Here is a 21,814-nt window from a genome sequence, read left to right on the forward strand (position 1 = left end):
AAAGTGATGAATTTATTCAAGTGATGGAAGCTACAGGACAATCAGAAAAAACCTTCTTTTTGAAACCCCTAAAATATAAAATTGGAAAACAAATGGGAATTCACCAATTCTTATATTTACCTAATTCTCCAAAGCCCCTTCTAGGTAGAGACTTACTAGAAAATTTAGGAGCTATAATAAAGTTTGATAAAAACAAACTTGAATTTCAAGTAAATGGAGAACAACTTATAATGGCCCTAAGCCTGACTGTCAGCTATGTAGAACCAAAACCAAACAATCATAGTGTTGAACAAATTATGAGTGAAGCTTACCTGTTAGTGTGGGCCACAGATATCCCTGGGAAATCAAAGCAGGCAGCCCCAGTAGTTATAGAATTAAAATCAGGAGTAAAACCAGTACACAGAAAACAATACCCATTAAGGTTAGAAGACAGGAAGGGAATTGAATCTATAATAGAAAAATTTTTAGAATTGGAATTATTAATAGAATGCGAATCAGAATACAATACACCAATTTTACCAATTAAGAAGCCAAATGGAACCTACAGACTGGTACAGGATTTAAGAGCAGTAAACGAAATCGCAAAAACCCTGCATCCAATGGTAGCCAACCCTTATACACTCCTGACCAGATTGAAGAATAACCTAACTTGGTTTACAGTGTTAGACTTGAAGGATGCATTCTTCTGCCTTGCCTTAGCCCCAGAGAGCCAGAAAATTTTTGCCTTTGAATGGGAGTCTGTCAGCAGAGGTAGAAAAACACAGTTGACTTGGACGGTCTTACCTCAAGGTTACAAAAATAGTCCCACAATATTTGGAAATCAATTATCTAAGGAATTGGAACAATGGGAACGGCCACAGGGAGAGGGCGTTCTTCTACAATATGTTGATGATTTACTCATAACAACTCAAACTGAGGAAAAATGTATAGAATGGACAATTTCATTGTTGAATTTCTTGGGACTAAATGGATATCGAGTCTCTCAGCAGAAAGCCCAGTTGGTACAAGAAAAGGTGGGGTACCTGGGATACGAAATCTCCGGAGGACAGTGATCTCTGGGAATGGAGAGAAAAGAAGCCATCTGCCAGATGCCCAGGCCAGAAACGGTGAGAGACCTGCGAGCCTTTCTGGGAATGACAGACTGGTGTCGTTTATGGATATACCAGTATGGAATACTTGCAAAACCCCTGTACGAACTGATAAAAGAAACCAAAGGTGTCCTAGTCTGGACACCGGAAGCAGAAACAGCCTTTAAGACACTGAAACAGGAATTGATGAATGCCCCAGCATTAGACCTGCCAGATGTAACAAAACCATTCTGGCTATTCTCACATGAACGGGAGGGAATGGCTTTGGGCGTCCTGGCTCAACAACTTGGACCTTACAAAAGAACCGTAGCTTACTTCTATAAACAGTTAGATGAAGTAAGCAGGGGATGGTCTACCTGTCTGAGGTCAGTAGTTGCAGTGATAATGAACATAGAAGAAGCCAGAAAAATTACGATGGGCCAGAAAATGACTGTTCTAGTATCCCATACTGTGTCAGCAGTACTGGAACAGAAGGGTGGCCATTGGTTGTCACCTTCCAGGTTCCTGAAATATCAGGCAATCTTAGCTGAATCAGACGATATAACCATTCAGATAACTAACGTTGTGAACCCAGCTTCATTCCTAGAAGGAAGAATGTCAGCAGAGCCCGTTGAACATGACTGCCTAGAAACCATCGAAGCTGTGTATTCCAGCCATCCGGACCTTAGAGAAGAGCCGCTTGAAGATGCAGAAGACTGGTTCACAGATGGCAGCAGTTTCATGAGACAAGGAGTGAGGATGACAGGTTATGCTGTAACCACAACAAAACAGGTAATCGAATCAAACCCTTTGCCTGCAGGAAGCTCAGCACAAAAATAGAACTGATAGCTCTTACCCGAGCTCTTGAACTAGCAGAAGGACAGCGAATCAACATTTGGACAGATTCTAAATATACCTTCTCCATTGTACATGCACATGGAGCAATCTGGAAGGAGAGAGGACTGCTGACGACCCAAGGGAAAGTTATAAAACATGCTGAGGAAATCCTACAGTTGGTGGAAGCCGTCCAACTCCCAAATCAAGTGGCCATAATACACTGCAAGGGACACCTGAAAGGTAACACCGTTCCAGAAATAGGTAATTGCAGAAGCTAAATTAGCTGCTGCAAGAACTGATGAGGTAATTATATCAGCCTTAGTTCCAGAAGAATTACATACTAATTTTAAACCAGAATACCAGGACTCAGATTGCAAGTGGATACAAAGAAACAGAGGTAAGATGTTAGATAATGGGTGGGGCCAGTTGGAGACAGGACAGTTAGTACTACCAGAGAAATTAATCTGGCAATTTGTAAAAGCAGAACATGATAAGGCCCACTGGGCCTTAGATCCCCTCTATCAGCCAGGATAGCAGGACCAAAGCTTTTCACAGCAATAAAGCAAGTCACATCTCGATGTGAGTGTTGTTTGAAAAATAACCCAAACACAGGGACTAAAATACATCAAGGGGCAATTAACAGAGGAAAATTCCCAGGAGAAGTGTGGCAAATTGATTTCTCTGAACTTCCAAGAAAAGGGGGGGTATAGATACCTCCTTGTTTTGACAGACACATTTTCTGGGTGGCCTGAAGCATTCCCATGCAGAACAAATAAAGAGAGAGAAGTAACCAAAGCTCTGCTAAATGAAATCATACCGAGATTTGGGGTACCTAAAAGTACCTCCTCAGACAGAGACTCACACTTTTGTGCCAAAGTTATAAAAACAATAAGTAAAGCATTGCAAATCAAATGGCAATTGCATACACCGTACAGGCTCCAGGCTAGTGGGCAAGTAGAGAAAATGAACCATCTCATCAAACAACAAATTGCCAAAATATGCCAAGAAACCAATTTACAATGGTACCAGGCTTTGCCTGTTGCCCCGATTAGGCTGAGAGTGAAGCCTCCTTCAAAAGAGAAGCTGAGTCCATTCGAAATCCTGTATGGTAGACCTTATGCGATGCAGGTTGTAAACAGCGAAACTGTAGATCAGATAGGCAATCAATACATATATGATTATGTAATAGCAGTGGGAAAACATTTTGATAAAAATACCACAGTGGTAATACACCACCAACCCAAACAACCTGACTGTAAATTGCATCCTTTCCATCCTGGTGACTGGGCATATGTTCAGAATCTTTTAGGAAAACCTCTGCAAAAAAAGTGGGAAGGACTGTTCCAGGTACTACTGACCACCTTCACTGTGATCAGGATTAAAAAATGACCTGCTTGGATCCATTACTCCCAAGTCAAGAAAGCTCCAGAGAACCACCAAGGGAATTCCTGAAGGAACCCACTACCATGGACTGTCAGACTACAGCATTGTTCCTTGGACTCTTGATAACTTCAGCACAAAACCTTACCATGGAATGGCCATGGTCAAATGCACAAGTTATCAAGTCATTAATTTGGACTGGGGTACATTCCTCAGAAGACCCAGGGCCTAAGCCAGGCTTAGCCATTTACGTCCTACACAATAACAAATCATACACACAACAGGACTGGATTAAAACCCCCAAATCATTAAGCACTGTATTAGGAAAATTGAATGAATACAAATAGGGTGCAGAGGTATTCATACCTTAACACAAAAGACTAAACAGATCAAACTGGTAGTGAAGTCCTTGACCAACCAATCACTCACATTTAGTCAGATAGATAATAATATTTGGCATAAAAGAAAGGGTCCAATTTCATGCCAAAAAGAAAATATAAAAAAACCGAACAACACAAAGACGAGTGTGAAACAAAAATATTACTAGATCAATCAGTGTCAGTTCAGTGCACTTGGGTGAGCAAAAATAGGGGTATTTCTGAGATATTTATTATCAAACTCGAAGCAAAGCCCACTACCAAGCCACCTGAAAGAGTAACCGACAAAACCACAACTCCTGTTCCAAATTGCAAGGGAGTACATAATCTGACTTTTATAGGACCCCATGTAGTAAGACAGTCCAATGAGCTAGTTACTATTAGATCCCACATATTCACTGAAGAAAATCCAAGTAAATGTCCAGATAAACATAACACACATACAGAAAGACTGTCAGTCCTTCATACAACAAAACCTCAAGGGTTGGAAGGCATGGCTAGCTGCCAGATCACACCCACGACGCATGCGGAGAGATGCAACTGGATGGCTCGGCATGGGCTTAGGAGTACTAAACACGATAGACCAGGAAGTACTAGTAAATAAACTAAGTGCTGTCACATCCAACCTGGGAGAACTTAAAGGTCCTTTAAGCTCATCCATGCTTACTCTAGCTGAAACACAGTCACTAGCAGTTCAATTGTTGACCCTAGTAGCCAACCATACCTCTGAGGATTTCCTTAAAATCACTAACTATATTGGTAAAACTAACAAGAAAATTGCATTTGCCTTCCAGTGCATACAAACGCAGCAATGGGTGCAAACAGTAGCTGCAGGAATACTAAGAGAAGGAACATCAGGGATACTACCTCAAGAAATAAAAGAAATAATAGCCAGAAACAGTTCCACCACCCAATTTGAAAAGAATTATCAAACATGGTGGCAACTAGTAAATTTTATCTTATAATCTGCAAACTGAACAAATTGAAGCCTACGTACTTACTATCAGTGCTGCCAAAGAAAGAGTTATTTTTCCTGTCCTAACCTTAGGAACCATACACCAGAATGTCGTAGTTCGGCCCATAAGTCATAACGTATGGGCACACTATGACTACTCCAAGAACAAATGGCAGTCAATCACTACGGAAGCTTGTATCCCTAAGGAACAACTAGAGTACATCTGCGAAAATGCAGTGATAGAAAATGAAGATTTATGCTTAGATGCCGAGAGTAGTGTGTGTACTTTTGAAATGCTTCCCCATAATATAAACCAGTCTCAAGTGTACTATGTAGGAAATGGATGTGCATGTATTAGAACATTCTGTGTGTCCCAGTTTAAATGAGACAAGGGTCTTTTGCTGAGGATGGATTAGGAGGAAAAGACCCAAACTTCTCTTTCTAAGCAATTATAAATCCAAAATTAAGAGGCTCTGATTGAAGGAAAACAAATTATGGAAAAGGGAAATAACAACCCTTTATTAAAAGGTATGCGTGTATTAACAGGAACATGGAAAAAACCAAGTAAAACAACCAAGCAATACTCCTATACCCACCAATAATCCCCTTCAAGAACAACGATAAACTGGCAGAAGGAAAATTAAACAGTTCAATTTTTTGCACCCTTTGATGCAGTTCCAACCACCGTCAGCAGGGGGCGCCGTTGGGTCACTGGAGATGCAAAATTTGTAATGTCCTGTACCATTCACCAGGTGGCGCTGTTGGATCACTGGAGGAGCAGACCTTGTAATGTCCAGTGCCCATCACCAGGCGGCGCTGTGGGATCCCTAGTCGCCGCCCTGTGGGATGGGGGAAAAAAACCCCAACAATACTCTCCAGGTATGTTGGAGGGAAGGAAAAAAAACAGACCAAAAACCAAAAAAAAAAAACTCGGAAAGGAGAGAGGGAATGGGGGGGGGGAAGGGGGAAGGAAAAAACCAGCAATAAAACAGAAAGTTCTCCCAATGGAAGAAAACTCACAATCTCCAACTAGTTAGAATCTACCTCAGGCAAAAAAACCTGCAGCTGGCGATGGCTCAGGGTAAAAAGAGACAACCGCGAGCTTCTCCGACGATGAGGTGTTCTGCCGTCCCAGCCCCAGCCACACTCCATAGCCTCCCCCCAACTCCTCCCCCTTCGTTGTCAAGGAGACTAATCTCGACCATTAGTGGATAGGCTGATTCCTTTGTTCACCTGATGGCCCATATACAGAGCACACACACACGGCAGGGGGAAGGGGAAGAAAAATTCCTTGCTAAAATCAGAACTATGACACTGTGTTTATGTTTTTATTGATCATTGTTATGTAAAAACGAATGGTACTAATTTTTGTGTGTGCAATTTTACTAGAATATTAAGCTGTGACTTTAATTACACTGTTCCTATTACTACTAGGCAACTAATCGAAGCTAAGTATAGTTTGTACCATGATGTACCGAAATTACAGATAGGAATGGAAATTAATCTTCTTAAAGCATTGTTTAAGCACCCTGACATATAGAAGTTAGTCCAAGAAGTTAATAGAAAACCTCAACAAATGATTTGGCAGGTTGAACACGACTCTACCAGTATAACAAATGTCCTGACTAAAATAGAGCAAACAGGAGAACACCATTGGTGGGATATCTTCACAGGACAATCCCCTTCAGCCACAAAAGTGTTCGACTACCTAGTACACCCAGTGTTAGTTATAGTAATAGTTATGCTTTTACTATCCTTTTTGAACATATGGCTGTGGTATAAATTACACTCCATAATCAAAAGGACCCAGATAATGTGGGCAATAATTCATACCTATACTTCACTAGAACTTGATGAAAGGGTTCGTAAGTTCTAAGAAAAGGGGGGAATTAAGCGAAACAAGACTTTAGAAGGGTTAATCAAGCATCTTACTGCAAAGACCCACTTTTCTTCCCCCCCCCTTTTCTACCTTACTCAAAGGAAATTTTGTTCTGTACAAATTCAACAGACCTAAACCCACAAGAAACATTATACAAAGACCTCAGAGGTAATAAATTATGGTCAAATAGACTAAGGTAGACATTTGAATACGTAAAATCGGCCTGAAGCCAAGGCTTTCTTCAAGCTTCAGTGGATAGAACACAAAAAAATGGAAAGTTCAGGAGTTCACCAGAGTTCACGCGACAAAGAAGAGTAAATTTGAGACCCTCCGATGAAGTAAGACAGGATGTACCACCCGATTATTCCCCAAAATGAAGACCACACCTCAAAACCCGCACCTGAGTCCACCTGCTATGAATATTATAGTCTAATAATACAATAACATGAATATGTATGTGAATATGATGTAATCAGAGACTGTATAAATTACCTATTCTTGCCTGACCACTTCAGAACTTTTGCCTGGCCAGAGCCGGGGAGTTCTCTGATGTCGCTTAATAATAAATACCTGCTGTTTAAAGGCATAAAACTCTGTCTCTAAGCAGTTTCTCTCTGCCTTTTGGGGCAACAGAATGAGGGAAACAGAGGCAAGTTGGGGCCAAGACAACCAGGCAACTTGGCCAAAAACAAAGATGAAACTTGGCTCTTTTTTCTCTCCACACACACCCTCCCTGAGTCCCCGACAAAAGTAAGAAGAGGAGCAGTTTCCCCAGGAGCAAAACTCACCTCCCCCCTTCCCCAGTCTTCTGAACCAATTAGCTTGGAATGTGAGGCTAGTTCTTTTGTGTGTGTGAATCACTCTAGCCAGTCCCTCCCCCTCCCTCATTCAACACCTTTTTTTCATAGTGGGACAGGGAAAAAATTCCACCTGGGTTTTTTTCTTTGAAACAAGCAAACTTATGACATTATACAATACCCTACTAATAGATTTTTTTAGCTTTTACACTGTGTAGTAAATAATTATGATTAAGATCTTTTGTCTGTTCACCGTTTTGTTAATTTGTCATAATAAATAATTCATTCATATAAATATATCTTTATATAAATATACCTGTTTTGCCATCATTAAAACCTGCAGGACAAAGTGGTTTAATCATACCTCTGTAATTCCTTTAAATTTACACCATTAACACAGTCCAAGGCTAAGATAGGATTCAGTTGCACCTAAACCCTTCTCTGAGAAGGAGTTTAGAAAGCAAGGGAGTCCTTTCTGCATCTCATGACTCACCAGCAAGGCTTTTTAATAACTTTGTCTAAGTCTTCCACTCTCATGTGATAGGGTGGACATACTTCAAAGAAATCTTGAAGGCGCAGGAGTAGGCTGTCCCTATGTGCCAAAAGATGAACCAGCAGGGAAGATGACTGGCCTGGCTGGACAGAGAGTTTTTGCAGGAACTCAGGGAAAAAAAGAGGGTTTATCACCTTTGGAAAATGGGGCAGGCAACTCATGAAGTGTTTAAGGATGTCATTAGGTCATGCAGAAAGGACATTAGAAAGGCAAAAGATCATTTAGAACTTAATCTGGTCATTTCTGGTAAGGATAATAAAAAGCGTTTTTATAAATACATTAATAGCAAAAGGAGGGGCAAAGAAAACTTCCATTCTTTATTGGAGATGGTGGGGCAGGAGGGGGGGGGGAAATATACTTCCCAAAGATGAGGAAAAGGCTGAACTACTTAACACCTTCTTTACCTCAGTTTTCAACAATAAGACAGGTCATCCCTAGGACAACTAGCCTCCTGAGCTGGTAGACAGGTACAGGGAGCCATTATGACCCTCTGAAACCCAGGATGAAGTATTTAGTGACCTGCTGAGCCACTTAGTTGCTCACAAATCTATGGGACCAGATGGGATTCATCCTAGGGTGATGAGGGAGCTGGCAGAAGAGCTGGCTAAGTTGCTCTCCATCATTTATCAAGAGTCCTGGCTAACTAGGGAGGTCCCAGATGACTGGAAGTTGTCCAGCATAACACCCGTCCATAAGAAGGGCCTGAAGGAGGATCTGTGAAATTACAGGCCTATTGGCCTGACCTCAGTGCCCGGCAAGGTTATGGAGCAGATCATCTTGAGTGCAATCACATAGCACCTATAGGACAGATGGGGGATCAAACCCATCCAACATGGATTTAGGAGGGGCAGGTCCTGCCTGACCAACCTGATCTCCTTTTATGATCAGGTGACCCTCCTGGTGGATGAGGGGAAGGCTATGGATGTGTCTACCTGGACTTCAGCAAAGCCTATGACACCACCTCCCACGACATACTCCTGGAAAAGTTGCCAGCCTATGGCTCGGACAGGTGCACTCTCCACTGGGTTAAGAACTGGCCGGATGGCTGGGCCCAGAGAGTGGTGGGGAACGGTGTTGCATTCAGTTCACAGCCAGTGACTAGTGGTGTCCCCCAGGGATCAGTGATGGGCCCAGTCCCATTCAATATCTTTTTTGATGATCTGGATGAGGGGATCAAGTCTACCCTTAGCGAATTTGCAGATGACACCAAGGTGGAAGGAAGTGTAGATCAGCTGGAAGGCAGGAGGGCTCTGCAGAGGGACCTGGATAGGTTGGATAGATGGGCCAAATCCAATGGTATGAGGTTCAACAAGACCAAGTACCAGATCCTGCACTTGGACCACAACAACCCCATGGATCACTACAGGTTGGGGACAGAGTGGCTGGAGAGCAGCCAGGCAGAAAGGGACCTGGGGGTACTGACTGACTGAACATGAGCCAGCAGTGTGCCCAGGTGGCCAAGAATGCCAATGGCATCCTGGCCTGTATCAGGAATAGTGTGGTCAGCAGGACCAGGGAAGTGATTCTTCCCCTGTACTCAACGCTGGTGAGGCCACACCTGGAGTACTGTGTCCAGTTCTGTGCCCCTCAGTTTAAGAAGGATGTTGAGGTGCTGGAGCATGTCCTAAGAAGGGCAATGAGGCTGGTGAAGGGTCTGGACCACAAGTCCTATGAGGAGAGGTTGAGGGAGATGGGGTTGTTTAGCCTGGAGAAGAGGGAGGCTCAGGGGTGACCTTATCACTCTCTACAACTCCCTGAAAGGAGGTTGTAGCCAGGTGGGTGTTGGTCTTTTCTCCCAGGCAACCAGCAGTAGGACAAGAGGGCATGGTCTTAAGCTGCACCAGGCGAGGTTTAGGTTGGATATTAGGAAGAAGTTCTTTACAGAGGGAGTGATTTGGCATTGGAATGGGCTGTCTGTCCAGGGAGGTGGTGGAGTCACCGGCCCTGGAGGTGTTTAAGAAAAGAATGGATGTGGCACTTGGTGCCATGGTCTAGTAGACAAGGTGGTGTTAGGTCATAGGTTGGACTTGAGGATCTCATAGGTCTTTTCCAACCTAGTTGATTCTGTGAAATACTGTGTTTTGAAATCACTGTAAGGTAACTTAATATTATACAATTTTGGCAGTTATTTGGATTTAGACTTTAAACTTTAGTTGAACTTGAACTGTTTAAACCTAAGGTTTTATTTCTAAAGTAATCCAGTTTATACTGCAGACTTTATTATTGGAAGTGGTTTCACTGGCATGCATAAACCAAAAATGCAAAATTTTGCAGTACTGTATGTATAATTGGGTTTTTTTATATGTGCCATCTTGAAAGAGAGTTGATAAAGAAGAAGCATCAACGTCCAGTTCTCAGAGAATATTACTGTCACAGAGATTGATTCTTATTGGAGACGAGCTGCCCTGCCACCATTGACATTATGCAAAATCTTGGAGGAGAAAAGCTAACTCTACTTTTTGTTTGGGGTTCTTTAAGGCTGAATATTTGTCTATACTCCAAGGAAAAGAACTAAAAAGACATACATGTAATGATGACTGGTGAAGACACCTCCTATAATAATGCTAATTACATGGACATACTGGTGCACAACACATGTTTATGTAATTACATATTTTCTATGTCAATATATGGAGTAGGTAGTGTAATGAAATGAAATAAAGCTTGCCACAATAACAGATGCTTTTTCCATTCATTTCCAGCTGTGTGTAGCAATAAAAAAAGAGTAAAAACCCAAGTTTGCTGTCTCTAGAACTATTAATACAATAGAGCATTTATGCAATACTTACACAAACTATAGTATCTGAGTGCCTTTCTGGAACAAAATGAGAACGTGTCTACGTTTGAGACAATTTGGAGGGGCAAAGACCAGAGAGCCTCCTCCCTCAGATTCAATACTGCTGGTTTCTCTAATACAGAGAAAGAGACCAAATATGCCCAGATGTAAGTGAAAAAATAACTCTTTACCAAGAAGAAATGCTAATAACAATACTGATAAAACCGGTTTAAACCAACTGACAAGGAGAAGCTTCCCTAGCCCCACCCACTGGACCAAATTGAGATGGCAGACAGTCTCCCCCACTCAGAAAAATACACATGGCCAGAGGACAGAGACAAGATGGTAGCCTTTCCAAGTGGTTCTCCTCCCCCAAGCCCAGAAAACCTGGCAGGAGTGGTTGGAGAGTCACACAGGAAATGGTAGATAGATGGGATTTGATACTGGCAGACATCTGTGTGGTGCTGGAGTGAGGCTGCAGTGCTGGTACAAGATAATAATGGCCAGTCTTCGCGAGCGAAGATCCGGGGAAGGTCTTTACACCTTCCAGCCTGCACATTGGATTTTTTAGATGAGATACAGTGTGCGCGGAACTGAGCCCACCCTTTAATCCTAAGGTTCATCTGCCTGGGCCAAGCGAGCTTGGACGGTGGCAACGAGGTCCTTAGGACGTAGATGGGTTGCCTTTTAAGGGCTAACGAGCTCCATCTGCCTGGGAGTGGCCCTGACCAGGAATCGAACCCGGGCCTCCGCGGTGACAGCACCGCGCCCTAACCACTAGACCACCAACTGGTACAAGAAGTCAGAGCAGGACTGCAGACCCCCCAGGGAACTGGAAGGACTCACAAGACACCTGTTGGATCCAGTAATGAGACTTGGTTGTTGCAGTTTTGATGTTTGTTAGTCAAAGTGGTGGTTGCAGTCTGGATCCATTCAGGTAAAACGGAATATAGCCTAAAGAGACCATGCAAAAAAAGACTCCAGGCCAATTTAGTGTGTAAAATAAGATAAAAAGAGCGGATCCTTTAATCAGGCCTCAGGTCCAGGGGAATACACATGATGCATGCCTTCACCCAGACACTGGTTCTACGATTTTATAATAAGGTCCATCCAATCCCAGATCTATCCACCCCCTGGTTCTGCCCAGTTCTGCCCTTGACATGCCCCTTCTGGAATTGGGTTTGGAGTCTCTGGTACCCCTTCTTCCTCATCTTCATCTTCTTCACAGCACTTTGGAGCTCCTCCAAAGTTCTGGGCTTGAAGGTTGCTGTGTCTGCATGATATCTCCCGGTCCAGGGTTAGGGTGCTGAATTTCTAAAACAGAAGTGTTTTTCTACAATTCTACCTTGAAAAGAAGACTAAACACACTAATGGAAATTTAGAAGCATTGATATGAAATGGGGTAATAGGGCTGGGTATGTGTAAACTGCTATGTTAAGAGTAAGGGATATAATGCAGCTACATTAAAATTTACATTTACTACACAACTACTTCTAAAATCTACAAAAGTTAAAAAAATCCAAAAAGCTCTGAGGCATCAGAAACCCCAGGAGGTAAGGAAAGTCCCATGTGGTGAGGAAAGAAAACCAAGTGTTGGGTGAAGTCCAAGTGTGGTCTTTTATTTGGCTCAGGCTAACTGGGAATGCCCCCAGTACCTCCCCTGGGGTGGGGAGTTCTACACTAGATGATGTAATACTGGATCATGGGACATTTCAGGGGTCTGACACCTTCTAAGATGTCACATCTGCCTGTTAGGTCAGCACAGGTGGATCCATTATGGCCAATCAGCAGAGATCATAGAATCATAGAATCATAGAATTAACTGGGTTGGAAGAGACCTCTGAGATCAAGTCCAACCCTTGATCCAACCTCACTATGATTACTAGATCATGGCACTCAGTGCCACATCCAACCTCATCTTAAAAACCTCCAGGGACGGTGAATCCACCACCTCTCTGGGCAGGCCATTCCAGTGCCTGATCACTCTCTCTGTAAAGAACTTCTTTCTAATATCCAACCTAAACCTCCCATGACAGAGCTTAAACCCATGCCCTCCTGTCCTAAAGATGAATATCTTCAGGCTATGTGTGAATTATCCCAAATCTTTCCCTGAGGGGAGTTATCACATCTGAGTCAGTTGTGTAAGGACAAAGAAACCTACCCCGCCTATCAGGGTTTGCCTCCTTGTCTTGTTCAACACTCAGCTTGTAGTCTGAGGTGTCAAATGTGTAAGCCCTCAGCACCTGGGTGGCCACTCTACACATTGTTAACAAAGTACACTGCTGATTGAGCCATTAGCACCAATAGTCCAGTCTCTTACAGCACCTGGGAGGTCACTGCAGGTGGTCAAATGTTTGAGTCATTAATCATAAACAGTTCAGTCTCTTTAAAGAAGGCAAAACACCGAAACGGCATATTTGGAGAAAAAAGAAAATAAAAGGTGAATACCAGAATTTTTGTGTAACCCAGGACATTATGATAACTCAAATAGATTATATTTGATTTGTATTCTCATAATTTTCCCAGGAGAGGAAAGACTGAAGTTTTAAATACTTCATCTTAGTGCAAATGTTTTGTGTGTTTGAAGCCTTATGAGAGAGCAATAGTAAAAATTTAAATTAAAAAAAAATCATTGCCTGAAATGTGTTAGTAGGTTTATACTTCATTTTGATTTTCAACAAGCAAAACCAAAGAAAACACATTGTATGGAGTGTATTGGAAACAAAATTCAGTAATTACGACTCTTTTAGACAGAATCATATCACAGTTGATGCAGTTCAGAGAACAGAAACACCATGTAGTGTCAGATTGTGCATCTTGTATATTGAATAATAACTATGAAATGTTCAAAGAAATACTTTGACTTAAGCATATGAGACACAGAGTTAATTCTATTTCCCCAATGCATATACAGAACAACATGTGTGTAAAACCCCACAAAAACAAACCTTCATTGAATAAGAAACCAAAATCATGAATGAGGGGTTATTAGTAAATATTTCCTTGGATTTTGCTCAAGATTATTGCTCATAATAATGTAAAAGCAACCACTCCTTCAGTATTTTTCCCCCTGCTTCTTAGTGAATGCAGTGATGGAGCATTGAATGAGGAACTGAGCTTAGCTTAGTTGGTCAGAGCATGGTGCTAATAACACCAAGGTTGTGGGTTTTATCCCCCTATGGACCAATCACTTAAGAGTTGGGCTCAATGATCCTTATGGGTCCCTTCCAACTCAGAATATTCTCTGATTTGAAACTCTGTTGTAAAGGTAGGGAAGAATCTACAGTGCAGCAAGAATGATGCCTACAGTGAGTTACTGAGAGGGCTGTTTTATAGAACCTGCTGCAACCCAATGTGATGTGATTAAAACATCAAGACACCTAGTTATGGCACAGTGTCCTGTTTTCAACTGAGTGTCTCAGTTTACCAAGACAGAAGTGCCTGCTAAGGAGGGTGAGATACAAGTGAAACAAAAGAATTCAACCCAACTGTTAAAAATAATTGGATTTGGACATTCTTTTAATCTGCCAACTGGAGATTGATAGGGATATTCTATCATGCATGAATCAAAGAATCAGTACAAATTTCAAGTATAAATATAGTATTCATCGAAACCCCTTCCCACAAGTCCAACCTCAAATTATCTCAAATTTAGGGGTCAAATATCATCCTGAAGTTCATTCATGGAGCAAGATTACCATCTCGCATTTGTTTCTTCTGGGGGGGACAGTAATTATCACAGAGTTTTTCTAGCTTGGCAGGCCTCCTAACACCTATGATTGATCCAGTTGACCTTTAACCCCTAAAATAATTTTTCTAGAACCAACTAAGACATATATATTCATCATTGGTTAAAGATAACTAGAATTTCCCATTAACTTAAACAATCTTCAATTGAATTTACTTCTTAACAGAAAAATCTCTTATTGATCAAGCTTTCTGAGGCATGTAAGACAATTTCTTGCAGGTGGGCCTACGGCACACTCTCTATTTGTTCTTACGTTTCATCTACATTCTACATCCTGAAACTAATTGTAGTCCTAAAAGAAAAGATAACTACTATGCCAAGAAAGCAAATCTCTTAGTTGATTAGGACACAATTTTATCTAAGCTAAAACTTCTGATTTCCCAATTCACTTAGAGAGGAGACCTTCTCTCATTTCACGAGGAAAACCAAGCTCCTCCATCCCAACAACTGCAACTCCAAAATTAAGAGGCTCCAGTCAAAGAAATGTGGAGAAAGAAAAAAACCCAACTTGTTATTAAAGAATATATGTGTATAGACAAACACAACAAAAGAAAAACAAGAAACAATACTGCACCCAAATTCCCACCAAAAACAGCCAAGTACCTTTTGCTTTTTGGCGCAGTTCTAACCATCACCAGCAGGGGGTGCTGCTGGGCTCTGGTGGAGCAGAGGCTGCAATTGCTCTCTGATGGTCAGCAGGGGGCACTGTTGGATCTCTGGAAGGGCAGAGGCTGCAGTTGCTCTCTAGTGGTTGGCAGAGGGCACTGTTGGGCTCTGGTGGCCGCCATGTGGGCCCCTGCTGGAGGCAGATGGACAGGGACCCCCCCACTGAAGGGGGAAAGGACAAGGAAGGAGGGTAATCCTCCTGTGGTCTCATGCTGTCAAAGACTGTGGCTGGAACTCCCCTTCCTCATCAATGGACACAAACTTCCCCCGGCATGGAAAGAGGAGGAGGAGGAGGGAAGAAAAGCAGCCTTTTCCCTCAGAAATTCCTCCACAGTTTGGCACTTGCTTCTCCAATGAAATCCCAGGCAGTTTGGGCAGTGGGTAGAACAGGGTGTGAGGGAACAGAGGCAAACCAGGGCCAAAAGCAGCCAGGTGACCTCGCCGAGAGCAAAAAAAACCCAACCCTGGAGCTTTTCTCTTCCCCCTAACACACACCCCGAGTTCCGCCCTGAAACCCAGTCCCTCCCACCAAGGGGAAAAAAACCCCAAACCTCCCTACCCACCACCCCCATCCCTGGCCTCGGGTAGAGGGAAGCAAAAGAGTCCTGCTTCTAACCGAGAGGAGTCGTTTAGCGTATCAATAAGACAGTCATTAAGGTCTAAGCCCATCAAACATCAAAACCTGAAAAACTCATCCCCACCCCAGCCAAGTGGTTGGTGTGAAAAAAATTCACCAGAAGATAATGAAAAAGGAAAAGAAACTGTAACACTGGGATAGAGTTAATTTTCTTCCTAGTTGCTGGTACAGTGCTGTGTTTTGGATTTAGTATGAAAATAATGTTGATAACACACTGATGTTTAGTTGTTGCTAAATAGTGCTTAGTAGTCAAGTTTAATAAACACAGCTAATATTGTAAAGTGTATATGTATATGATGTAATGAATATGTATGAGATAGCTAAAATAAATGCCAGAACACACTCTGTATCAGTGTGCAGGATTGTGGAGCTAGACTCCTCCTGACACCCAGCATGCTACTTGCTTTTTCCATATAATAAACTCCTATTTGAAAACCTATCATAATTGGAGACTTTGTTTCTCACATCAAGGATGTTTGATTTTCCCATGCTCTGCCAGCAAGGAGGTGCACAAGAAGCCAAGAGGGAACATAGCCAGGACAGATGACCCAAACTAGCTAAAAAGATATACCACACCATAGAACATCATGTTCAGTATATAAACTGGAGGGAGCTGGTCAGGAGCCACCAATCGCTGCTCAGGGGTGGATATCACTCAGTGGGTGAGGAACAATTGTATTGTGCGTCACTTGTTTCTCTTGGGTTTTATTCCCCTCTCTTTTCATTACAACAACAACATTAATAACAATAATACAATAACAATAATAACAATATTGCTATATTTTATTCTGTTTCAATTATTAAGCTGTTCTTATCTCAACCTAGGAAGTTTACCTTTTCTTTCCAATTCTCCTCACCAGCGGGGGACGATGGCATGGGGGGAGTGGTTGTGTGGTACTTAGTTGCCAGCTGGGGTTAAACCACAACACAGTATAAAAATGGAGAACTGTATACTGTTTCTTTTAATTCAATTCTATTAGAGTGCTGTGTCTGAAGATGAAAAAGTTGGTAAGTCTGTTTCAGATAATAAGATCAAAACTGAATGTGAGTTCTTTGTTATACTAGGTACTTTTCATTTATCAGTGGTTTTCTCACAGTGATACAATACTAGATGCAGTTGAAAATTACATATATAGTTAGCACATGAAATGGCACATAGTATGTTGTCTGCAACCATGAATGTTGAAAGTCTGGTTCAGATGTTGCTGTACTATACAAGATTTTCCCTCTCACAGTCCAGTAAGTCCTGCCAGAGCTCAGGATCATGTTTCATATAAATCATATTCTTGCTACTGTTGCTGCCAAAACTTTCTTCCACTTTTCAAGCCCGAGATAAATTTGTTTGATTTTTATTTTATTTAAATGAAAGCAGAAAGCATGCACTTTTTTGTATTAACAGTAATGAGAAGATATAAATAAAAGAGCAAGTACTGCTAATTTTTATACCTATCTAACCCTGACAAAGTAGTGGTTGTTAGTTGTGTGTAAATTAGGTCAATATTTAGGCTTTAAGAACTCTTGAAGTTGTACTATTCTGCAGGTGATTACATTTGCAACCTCACTGAAGCCCAAGGGACTGAACAAGGTATATATAACTCAGCAGTTTTTGTGCAGTTTTTTTAAAAAGGTGTTTTCTAAGAAAATGTGTAACATATATTCTACTATATGATACTTTTTCTTGCAACACTGCATGGATTTTGCTGCTGATAGTTAATAAAGCACATCACAAGACAAAAACTTTTTATGACTTGGTCAAACTTGGAAGAAGTGAAAATGTAGGTGATAAACTTGTTAATGCCATTTCCCTCCAGAATGCTGATTTAATAATCAAAGTAGTATAAAATCTGAAACAGATTGTAATAGAACAAAACTAATACATGAACATTTCAACAAATGAAAATGTCAACTATAAAAATGCTTTAAAATCTGTTTGTCAATTCTCAGCATAGTGGCCATTCTTAAGAAAATTACTTTCCCAAATCATGTTCACAAAAATCTGTCTTATAAAAACATAACAAAACCTGAAGCAAATTTCCTTCAAATATAAGAATGGTTCCCCTTGAAACTCAAGAAAACAAGTAGACATATTGGTAGGCCAGCTAGGCATGCCAGAGCCCTCATGACTGAGTTTCAAAATAAAACAACAGTATACAGGAGGTAGAAGTAGGAAAATGCTACAAAGGGATAATTTAGAAAAATTCCCTAGGCATGTATGTCATGGTTTAGCTGGTTCTTGGAAACTAAGTAGGAATTTTTTCCTTCCCCCTGCCCCCTGCATGCAGAGCTATCAGGTTCTTGAGGTCTATTGCCCAGGATGTGGGCATTGAGGAGGCATTTGAGAGATGATCAAAACCCCTGTCTCTCTGGGCACGGCTGTTGGACGGTGTGAGGGAGAGGTTCCTTTAAAGGGAGGCCTTGCAGACAGACCATTATGCAAAGAACTGGAATACCATGGAGGAGGGAATCCTACACCTGAGGGAAATGGCACTGTTGGAGGTACTGTTTGGAAGGGATGGGCAATCCACTGACGATCCTGACAAGGTTAAATGTACACTACACATGTGGTGGGTCTTCACAAGTATGAGGCCTTTGGCACATGTCAGTTACCTGACATCATTGGAGGCTGGGGAAAAGACACAGTCAGTGATGTCTATAGCAAATAAACTTTGGGTGTACGACAGTATGGTCCAAGGACCATTACAAGCCCACATTTCCTCTGTAGAGACATTGAGCAATGACCTCACTACCCTAACTACAAAAATACAAGATCAACAGGAGAAACTGCAAAAGAAGATTGAGAGAAACAGTTCCCATGTGGTACCAGTGAGAACCAGGCACCCCCCCAGCTAGAGAGGGTAGACAGACCTCACGAACCGAGCTGTGGTATTTCCTATCTGACCATGGAGAAGACATGAGACAGTGGGACAGGAAACCTACCCATGTCTTGGTAGCCCGAGTACAAGAGTTGAAGGACCAGAGAAAAACAAAGTCCGTGAAAGTGAGTGCAGTACCGGTATCCCGTGGGCAGGGATCTGACCTACTAGAAGGTACCTCCCACCGGTATTTGCAGACGGAAAACTCTGACAAGCAGGACAGAGACCAGTATTAGAGGGGCCCTGCCTCTAGCCAGGTAGAGGCACGGGACAACTGTGTCTATTGGACTGTGTGGATCCGATGACCTGGTACATCAGACCCACAAGAATACAAGGCTTTGGTTGACACTGGCCCTCAATGCACGTTAATGCCCTCAGGACATGTGGGACCAGAGGCTATTTCCATTTCTGGGGTGACAGGAGGGTCGCAGCAGTTGACCGTGCTGGAAGTTGAAGTGAGCTTGACCGGGAAGGAGTGGCAGAAACACCCCATTGTGACTGGTCCAGATGCCCCATGTATCCTGGGCATTGACTACCTTAGGAATGGGTATTTCAAAGACCCCAAAAGACATAGATGGGCTTTTCAGAAGAGTTGATGTGGAGACAGAGGTGGTTAAGCAGTTGAATTCACTACCTGACCTCTCAGAGAACTCTTCTGCTGTGGGATTGTTGAAGGTTGAAGAACAGAGAATGGAGATTGACTGTGGACTATCATGGCCTGAATGAAGCCACCCTACCACTGAGTGCCGCTGTTCCAGACATGTTGGAGCTCCAGTATGAGCTGGAGTCTAAGGCAGAGAGGTGGTACCCCACTATTGACATCGCAAATGCGTTCTTCTCCATTCCCTTGGCAGCAGACTGCAGGACGCAGTTTGCTTTCAGGTGGAGGAGTGTGCAGTACACCTGGAACCGACTGCCCCAGAGGTGGAAACACAGTCCCACCATCTACCATGGATTGATCCAGGCTACGCTAGAGAAAGGGAAGCCCCAGAACACCTGCAGTACATTGATGACATCATTGTATGGGGGGACACAGCAGAAGAGGTCTCTGAGAAAGGAAAAAAGATCATACAGATTCTCCTGGAAGCTGGGTTTGCCATTAAAAAGAGTAAAGTCAAGGGACCTACCCTGGAGATCCAGTTCCTGGGAGTAAAGTGGCAAGATGGACGTCATCAGATCCCGACTGAAGTCATCGATAAAATCACAGAAATGGCCCCACCAACTAACAAGAAGGAAACAAAAGCTTTCCTGGGTGCCATAGGTTTTTGGAGAATGCACATCCCTGAGTACAGCCAGATTGTAAGCCCTCTCTATCTGGTAACCTGCAAGAAGAATGATTTCCAGTGGGGTCCTGAACAACAGCAAGCATTTGAACAGATTAAACAGGAGATTGCCCATGCTGTAGCCCTTGGGCCAGTCAGGACAGGACCAGATGTGAAGAATGTATTCTACTCTGCCTCTGGGGATAAGGGTCTCTCCTGGAACCACTGGCAGAAGGTGCCTGGAGAGACCCGAGGCCGCCCACTTGGATTCTGGAGCCGAAGCTACAGAGGATCAGAAGCCAATTACACTCCAACAGAAAAGGAAATCCTAGCAGCTTATGAGGGAGTACAAGCTGCCTCAGAGGTGATTGGCACAGAAGAACAGTTCCTCCTGGTACCTCGGCTACCGGTGTTGAGTTGGATGTTCAAAGGGAAGACGCCCTCTACGCATCATGCCTGATACCTTGGAGTTTTGATTTTTTAATTTTTGTAGATCTTAGAAGTAGTTATGTAGTAAATGTAGATTTCAAAGTAGCAATACATTATCCCTTTACCCTTTAACACACCAACCACACATAGCAAACCCTGTTACCCATTCCCATATCAATTCCCCTAAATTCCATTAATTTATTTAATCTCTTTTTCAAGGTAGAATTGTAGAGAACACCCTAACCCTGCGTAAGAAGATATAGCCATAGACGCAGCAACCTTCAGACCTAGGACTCTGGAAGGCCTCCAAGAACATTACGTGCTCTGAGGAAGATGAAGATGAAGAAGAGGGGGTCCCAAAACGTCCCCAGACCCAATTCCCAAGAGGCGTGGCAGAGGCAGAACCTGGGTGGTGGCTGGATGGGGATTGGGTGAAAATCATTATAAAAACTGTGAACATCTGTATTCGGAAGTGCGCATTGGGGGTATTCTGGAAAGCCTGGGGGCTCATTAAAGCCTTTGTATCCTTATCTTATCTCCTGCCTAATTTGGCTTGGAGTCTTTTTTTCCCCACAACCATTTAGGTAACATGCCACTGACGCTACATGGAGCAAATGGATCGCCCTGATCATGCACCGCGCCCGCATTGGAAACCCAAATCGCCCGGTGATCCTAGAAATCATCAGGAACTGACCGGAAGGTGAGAACTTTAGTCTAGCAGAGGAAGAAGAAGGGGAGCAGGTGGTACGGGCGGAGGAAGCCCCAACATACAACCAACTACCAGAAGAAGAAATACGCTACGCACTCTTTACTGATGGTTCCTACCGCATTGCAGGGATGAAACGTAAATGGAAAGCAGTTGTATGGAGTCCCACATGACAAGTTTCAGAAGCTATGGAAGGAGAGGGTGAATCGAGCCAATTCGCAGAGCTCAAAGCTGTCCAGTTAGCATTGGACATTGCTGAACGAGAGAAGTGGCCAAAACTTTACACGGATTTGTGGATGGTGGCCAATGCCCTGTGTGGGTGGTTGGACAGATGGAAGAAGGCCAATTGGAAACAGGGGAATGTGATGGTTTGGACTTGACTCCCTGCCAAATGGCCAAACCCCCAGTAGCATCTGGGCTACAGATATATGGCAAGACATTGCTACACGGGGAGAGAAGCTGATTGTGAGAGTCTGCCACGTAGACGCCCATGTGCCCAAAAATCGAACCAATGAAGAGCATCGCAACAATGAACAGGCAGACTGAGCTGCACAAGTTGAGGTGTCACAGGTGGACCTAGACTAACAGCACAAAGGGGAATTGTTCTTAGCACGATGGACCCATGATGCCTCCGACCATCAGGGCAGAGATTCCACCTACAGATGGGCACAAGACCAAGGGGTGGATCTAACCATGGATGCTATTTTTCAGGTTATCCATGACTGTGAGACATGCGCTGCCATTAAACAGGCTAAGAGACTGAAGCCCCTGTGGTATGGTGGACGATGGAGTAAATACAGGTACCGGGAGGCTTGGCAGTTTGATTATATCACACTGCCACAGACCCGTCAAGGTAAGTGCTATGTGCTCAC

At 42.9% G+C, this 21,814-nt stretch overlaps 1 protein-coding gene across 1 annotated transcript; it reads left to right on the forward strand.

Annotated features, from left to right (window-relative positions):
- Window positions 1-230: 230 nt before the first annotated feature.
- LOC126653203 (uncharacterized) lies at window positions 231-21,488 on the forward strand. The gene is given in 5 exon segments (XM_050340722.1): window positions 231-1,902; window positions 1,905-2,165; window positions 8,755-9,211; window positions 19,221-19,427; window positions 21,350-21,488. Coding segments are annotated over 5 exon segments (2,736 nt in total).
- Window positions 21,489-21,814: the final 326 nt, after the last annotated feature.

Source organism: Myiozetetes cayanensis, unplaced genomic scaffold, assembly GCF_022539395.1.
Source record: "Myiozetetes cayanensis isolate MyiCay16 unplaced genomic scaffold, myiCay2020 scf96, whole genome shotgun sequence".
NCBI lineage: Eukaryota > Metazoa > Chordata > Aves > Passeriformes > Tyrannidae > Myiozetetes > Myiozetetes cayanensis.